This window comes from Petromyzon marinus, chromosome 14, assembly GCF_048934315.1.
Source record: "Petromyzon marinus isolate PM22_M1 ecotype Great Lakes invasive population chromosome 14, UKy_Petmar_22M1.pri1.0, whole genome shotgun sequence".
In the NCBI taxonomy this organism is placed as follows: Eukaryota; Metazoa; Chordata; class Hyperoartia; order Petromyzontiformes; family Petromyzontidae; genus Petromyzon; species Petromyzon marinus.
In genome coordinates, this window is record NC_133680.1 from 9314001 (window position 1) to 9321703 (window position 7703).

Sequence of the window (7703 nt, forward strand, 5' to 3'; positions counted from 1 at the left end):
TGGAACTCCCTTCCCAAAAACCACCCGCGCTCTTGAATCCCTGCCACCGTTTTAAAGTCCAGGCTCAAGGCCTCCTCCCTCCGTTACCTCTGCCTGTGGCAGGTATTTCTCTCCTTCACATGAATAGAGATCTTGATTTGAAGCTTTCGTGACTGCATGAATCCATACTCTTTGGTTCTTTCGGTAAAATCATGTAGTTAGAAATAAAATAAATCACGTTTCGATCGCTTGTGTTGCGATCGAAACGTCGTGATTTGTTTTATATTATTTCTAACTACGTGGCTTTACCGAAAGAACCAGAGTATGAATAAAGATACATCCCCTCCCCAGTGCCCCTATGCCCCAACGTTTCCCGTTCAGCGTCTTCAGATGCAGTTGCATTTCGACGTTACGTTAATCCGAACTTTAGTGCGATGTAAAAAATAATACGTCTTAAGTAAAAGGAGAGAACACTGTGACGTTTGCACAATGATATGCAGTTTTATTAAAAAACCTTTTCCTAAACGAGATTCCATTTCCACAGAATCTCACTTTTGCACGAAACGCCAAAGTTTAATTCTTAAGCCTGTGCGAAAGTAAAACAAATCTCTGAGTGCTGAAGGCGCGACTGCGTTCTGTCACCTTGACATAATCTCCGGCAAAGAGAGACACGATCCTTTTAAGGCCCATCGGCCTGTGGCCTAAAGTAAACAGAGAGAACGATCAGAGAGAGAGAGAGATGGGGAGGGGGCCCGCAGGCTTCGGCAACTCCACGCGGTGGCGGGCTGAGTGTTGTTTAACGCTCAGCTGATGAGGCACACCGCCAGGGTTGCCACCTCCGGGCATACGACAGCTACAACAAACCAGGGCACAACAACAACAACAAACCAGGGCACAACAACAACAAACAACAAACCAGGGCACAACAACAACAAACCAGGGCACAACAACAACAACAAACCAGGGCACAACAACAACAAACCAGGGCACAACAACAACAACAACAAACCAGGGCACAACAACAACAACAACAAACCAGGGCACAACAACAACAACAAACCAGGGCACAACAACAACAACAAACCAGAGCACAACAACAACAACAAACCAGGGCACAACAACAACAAACTAGGGCACAACAACAACAAACCAGAGCACAACAACAACAACAAACCAGAGCACAACAACAACAACAAACCAGGGCACAACAACAACAACAAACCAGTGCACAACAACAACAACAAACCAGTGCACAACAACAACAAACCAGGGCACAACAACAAACCAGGGCACAACAACAACAACAAACCAGGGCACAACAACAACAACAAACCAGGGCACAAAAACAACAAACCAGGGCACAACAACAACAAACCAGGGCACAACAACAACAACAAACCAGGGCACAACAACAACAAACCAGGGCACAACAACAACAAACCAGGGCACAACAACAACAACAAACCAGGGCACAACAACAACAAACCAGGGCACAACAACAACAAACCAGGGCACAACAACAACAAAAAACCAGGGCACAACAACAACAACAAACCAGGGCACAACAACAACAACAAACCAGGGCACAACAACAACAACAACAAACCAGGGCACAACAACAACAAACCAGGGCACAACAACAACAAACCAGGGCACAACAACAACAAACCAGGGCACAACAACAACAAACCAGGGCACAACAACAACAACAACAAACCAGGGCACAACAACAACAAACCAGGGCACAATAACAACAAACCAGGGCACAACAACAACAACAACAAACCAGGGCACAACAACAACAACAAACCAGGTTACGTCGTCTAGTGCCTCATTTCCGCGCCCCCCAAAAACACTGCGCGGAACGCGCAGGGCTGCCTTGTGGGGTGGTGGTAGTGGTGGCGGGTGGGAGCGGTGGTGGTGGCGTGTGGGAACGGTGGTGGTGGTGGTGGCGTGTAGGAGCGGTGGTGGTGGTGGTGGTGGCGCGTGGGAGCGGTGGTGCAGCGGTTAGCGCGCTGCGCTACGAACATGGTCGACCCGGGGTTCAATTCCCGCTCGCGACCACTAATACCGGTGACGATTATCTGAACCGGTCCTGGGCCCTCCCCTAGGTCGACTCAGCCTCAAATGAGTACACGGTGCGGTGTGTAGTACACATCGCCAGCTGGCACTCCCAGTGAGCACCACCCGGCCTCGTCACACGCATTTCCTTCTTCGTGCGTCCACACCGCTATATACACGCCGGGCGACTCGTCCTGACTGTCGTTGTGGCCCCAGCCCACCGCCGTTCTGACGTTTGACCCCGACGCTTCTTCGGGGTTCTTGGTAACCGCCGCCTCCCAGCTGACGCTGCTTAATAACCGACGGCTACGATGGGGGGCCCGTCCATAAATGACGTCACGCACCTAGGGGGCGGGGCGGTCAGACATTTGTGACGATGTGTGACGAGGGGAGGGGGGGTTTGAGAAATGTGACATCACATCAAAATGCGCAACTTTAAATAAATATAGAATTGTTATATAACAATTGCTATAACAATTGCTATAACGGGGGGGGGGGTCAAAAATCGTCAAAAATCGCGTGACGTCATTTATGGACGGCCCCTGAGCTGCTGCTGCTGCTGCTGCTGAGGCTGGACGGACGATGGCGCGTAGGCACAGTGTCCTTGCTCGAGGTCGTCTGCGAGCGACATTATTGGGGTGGCTGCTTTAGGTCAACAAATCGGAACAGGGCCTCGATCGTCAATCCGTGAAACGCCGTCGCTCGGCAAGGCGACAGTGAAATGATGTCCTCTATCTGGGAAAGCCTTGATGAGTCTCAGAGCCTCCTCTTTTCTTAGAGGTTACTGGGGTTGCTGAGCAGGTTAGTACAGTGTCAGGGGCTGCCAACATCGATATCCTGAGATTCAATCCGGATTTTAGCCACCGTTCATTAAACCGCGGTCTCATGTATAGTGAGTTGGTTGTGTCAGTAAACAACGACTGCACGCACAAAAGACATATCTGCTGTTTCACCGACACATTACAACTTTGAGAATTCACGATCTTGGTCCGATTGCCGCATGACAAACATTTTTGTTGCAGGGCACTGAAACATCATTTTCAGGACTCTTCTTTATTTTTGTAATGATGAAGAAAAAAGCCAACCATTGAGGTTGAGTGTCGACTGCGCGTTCTACCAGAGCAAAGGAAGATGTGAAGTGCGGTGCTATTTCTAGCAGTCACAGTCACGACGTCTTAAGATCGAACTGAAACCATTTCATTTTTCTATTCGTCGTGCGCAGGTGAGCCGACATCATCGCCCCCATCCCACACGACGGACGCACGGACGCCCTCTCCCACGGGCAACGCGAGCGCGACCTCCGACCCCACCACCACCGCCGCCGCAAGGGGGCGGCCGCCGTGGCATCTTCGCCCGCGGGTGGCCCCGCTCTTCCCCGTGCCGGGAGCGGCCGGTTCCGCGTGGGCGTGCGGAGGCCCCGCCGGCGTCGGCTCCAGCCTGGCGTACGGCCTGGGCGCCTGCTTCGCCCTGCTCGCGCTGCTCTCCCTGGCGGCGCTCGCCCTCTCCCCGGGCGCCCGACACTTCCCGGCGGCGCGCGTCCACTTCGCCGTGTCGAGCGGCGCGGCGCTGCTGCTGTCCTCGCTCAGGGCCGCGTCGCTGCTCTGGCTTCAGAGCGAGCGATCGCCGCCGCCGCCGCTGCTGCTGCTGCACGACGCGGCGCTGCCGTGCCCCGGCTCGGCGCTCGCCGCGCTCTTCCTGGCGATGCTGGCGGCGTCTCGCATGCGAGTGCCCCTGCTGCGCGGGACGCCCGGGCCCCTCGCGCTGCTCGCCGCGGTGCTCGCTCACTTCGCCCTCTCGCTGGCCGCCGCCGCCGCCGCGGGGCTCACGGAGGCGGCGACGGCGGCGGGGCCGACCGCCGCCACGGTGACGCCGTCGCCGCCGCCTCCGCGCTTCCAGAGACGCGGCGAGCCGCCCGCACCGTCGGCGGAGACCGGCGGCGGCCTCGGGCCGTCCCTGCTCATGGTCAGCCGGGCGCTGTCGGCCGCGTGGGGCCTGGCGCTGTCGCTCGCGTACGTCGCGGCCTTCCCCGGCCTCCGGCGCGCCATGAGCTGCCGGCGCAAGGAGCTGCAGGCCGCCAGCCTGTGCAAGACCAAGCTGTACGGCCTGGCGCTCCACGGCGGCCCCGCGGGCGGCGGCCTGCAGGCGTCCGGCGCCGTGGTGCTGCTCGTGGCCGCGGTGGCCGCGCCGTACTTCTGCCTCTGCTTCTACGCCGCCATCAGCTCACAGGGGCTCGCTCTCTGGGCCGGCGACGACGACGAGGAGGGCGACGAGGGTTTGGCGATGGCGCGGCGCGACGCTCTCCTCATTTGCCTGCGGCTGGGCGAGCTCGCGCTCTGCCTTGCCGCGAGCGGACTGGCGCTCTACCTCCGCCTGCTGCACGTGCGCTGGCGCGACGTGGCCCCGCGTCGCTTCTTGGACAGCGGCGTTCGCTTGCCTCCCTCGGCGCCGCGGCACCAGCAGCACGGGGCGTCCCGCAACGGCGATGTCGGCGTCGGCAACGGCGGCCTCCTCCAGGTCCACCCGGAGCTGCTGGACATGATCGACCTCAAGGGCAGCGTCTCCAGCAGCTGCCGCTCGATGGAGCGCAGAGACAATGGCGGCGGCTGCCTCCAGGACAACGCATCGGTGTCCGAGTCCTTCATCTGCGTGCGGATTTCCGAAGGCAGCGGCGGCGTCGGTGATGAGCAGAGCGGCGCCGGGGGTGGCAGACAGCGGTCGACCAACAGCAGGCACCCTGCCCACGTGGGGGTGGTGGGCAACGGGCACGGCAGGCGGGGAAAGACGGGCGGCAAGGCGGAGGCGCGGAGGCGGGAGGCGCAACGCGACGGAGAGTCGTGCGCGGGAGACGACCACCCCGACTTCCCCATGCACCTGTCGTGGAGCGAGACCCTGCCCAGCTGCTCGCGGCTCAGGCAGGCCGAGGCGTCGTACCTGCCCGGTGCTTGCAGCAGCGACGACTCGTCGCTCATGCTGCTGGGATCCAGTAGCCCGGACTCGAGCAGCGAGAGGAAGCGGCAGGGCAGTAGCTACGGGCAGCGGCAGCAGCATCAGCAGCAGCAGCATCAGCAGCAGCAGCAACAGCAGCAGCATCATCAGCAGCAGCAGCAACAACAGCAGCAGCAGCGGCAGCAAGGCCACTACTCACCAGCCTGGTCGGCTCCGCAATACGACAGCGAGGCGTCGGCTAGATCCATGGGCGGCTTCCGATGGGCCGATGCCGATCCGGAAATTCAGGATGAGTTTCTCCAAGTGTGCCGGGATATTGACCGTCTCTCAGATAGCATCCCCATGTGACGGCTCCTCTCGGCTGTTAAACGAGTGTCGAAGCTTATAGGGTTCGTGACCTGAATATTGTGCACATGGTTTTATCCGGTGTGTAACAGACAACCATCGACGAGAGTGGATGTTAGGTTATTCACTACTTTTAAAAGGGGCTTTGGCTGCATACCATTTAATCACCAGCCATAATCCTCTGCTGGATGAAGGCCTCCCCAAGCAAATGCCATCTCTCATGATCCTGCAACGTAATATTTCAGCAAGCACTTACACACGACCTTATTTGTCTACTTATTTAAATAGATTATCCAGCGGCACAACGTAAATTTGTTACGCTGCATTTTCCCCGGCATGCCCTAACTGCCCGAGCCGCGTTCATACCACCTGCTCGCCCCCCAAACGTACAGACATGAGCATTTCGGCAAGACTTAAAGACGTAGCTGTTTGTTGATGTTTCGCCCCCACTGAGTCTTAGACAGGGAATTCCAACAGCTATAAAAATAAAACATCGTCGAAGACTGGGCTCCGTCAATATCCTTTTGAACGTTATAAATCAAACGCAGGGATCGTCGCTCTACGAAGGGGGTTGGGGGGGGGGGCAAAAGAAGGCCCTCGGTCATTTAGGTCATTTTGAAGAAAGCCAGGCCACCTAACAGGACAGCGGTGAAGCAGAAACAACCAGGGACAGCTCGCCTCTGCATGAACCAGATGAAACGCGGATATTTTTTGCTTAATTTTAGAGATAACTTATATTGAAAATTAAATCCTAGGACACATTATGATGCAAAACATTAACAATTTCTGGGATGCTGAAAAATCTGTACGGATTTTGTCATTTGGAACAAAGGCTCTCATTTTCATGAGACAATTGTCTTTATAACGATATTACATATTTCTCAGCAAGGTACAGCAGTGACGCTTCTTTATTAAATTACAATCTGTATTCTCGAACACAATTCTTGGAGAAACAGTAAAGCTCTTGTTCCTGTTGAACTCAAATTGGCCAGCCGGACTGGCGGATTTCACTTCATTTCCTGTTTTTGTGATGAAAGATCGTGTATGCAGATATTCCATCGGTTGGCTGACCAGTGGAATACGATTCTCATCGCTGTTATATCTGAAAAAAATGGGCCTTGTCAAGACCGACTGAAGAAGAATTTGCGCTGTGCAACGAGAAATATTCCGATAATTAATATTATTGGTGCTTGTTATTTAAATAACTCAACTCCCCCGACCCATGGATCTCGTCGACTGAAAAACACTGCTGCAGACTGTGCATATCTCCAAATGTTGGAGATTTACGAGAAAGCTTTCCACTATTTATGGATTACACAAACACGCATATTGACTGTGGGGCGTTTCCCCCCCCCCCTCCACGTCATGTGTCAAGATATGTTGTGATTGTTTAAACGTGTACGTTGAACATAGACATTGTTAAAAGACCCCCCCCCCACCCCCGATTTTTGTCGACATGATACACTGCCACTTCTTACAAGTTGCGTGTGAGCGTTGTGTCTGCCATGACCTCTGACCGGATGAAGACTTAACCGTTAGTCCTCGTCTTTACTACCCCGTCCCATTGCTTGTGCTGATTTCAGATATGAGCATGGTGCCACCATTACTTCCCTGAATAGGGAACGTCTTCTGCAATTATGTTGGTTTGTGACAACATCCCGGCGGACCAAAATGAGCCAAAGCATTATTTGTATTCCTCTACTACCAAGGCCTTGAAGACACGGTGCCATTTTGCACTACCTCAATATTGCAGCATTCACTGCACACCACACACGTACACCAGCTACTATTTTAGGGCTGAGTTGACCGAAGGAAGGTCCAGGGCTGGTATAGATTCCATATGCCGCTGATGTTGTCGATGGCTGGTAAGTGAACCCAGATGGCTGGGTTCATAGTGCAGTGCATGAACCACTGCCAGGTGGTGCTGCAGTGCGAGTGCTTTGCTCCGAGAGGTGAATGGGCAGCTCATAGCTCCGAGCTATCACCACCGAGAACCTGGGTTCAAACCCAGGCAACCGCCTGTGATTAAATGGGTTCTCGAATGTAGCGAGTTGACAAGTCTCAACCCAGTCACCAAATGACTGCAACCCCCCCCCCCCCCCCCCCAATAAATATGGTTCCGCACTTTGCCAAGCAACAGTTTTACTGTTGCATGATTGTCACGTGACCAATATTAAGGGTGGGTGGGAAAGTGCTGCCCCAACTGTGTGGACCAGAGGTCACCTGACGTGTTCTCAGTATTGGTTCTGTAATAGCCTCTTCTGCGGGCCGTTCTCTAACAAGGGGAGATGTACTTCCTTGCGAGAGTTCTGAAAAGATGTTTCATCTCATGACACCGGTATCACAACCGGCTAAACATTGAGGGGCAATGG

The 7703-nt window shown here is 54.7% G+C and overlaps 1 protein-coding gene across 1 annotated transcript in view; it reads left to right on the plus strand.

Annotated features, from left to right (window-relative positions):
- The window catches only part of LOC116942333 (uncharacterized), a 51932-nt gene extending 44499 nt beyond the window's left edge, over positions 1-7433 (plus strand). Inside the window, exon 4 of the mRNA XM_032954103.2 lies at positions 3263-7433. Coding sequence (XP_032809994.2) covers positions 3263-5334 — 2072 coding nt within the window. The 3' untranslated portion in view covers positions 5335-7433. The remainder of the gene's footprint in view (positions 1-3262) is intronic.
- The last annotated feature ends 270 nt before the right edge of the window (positions 7434-7703 follow it).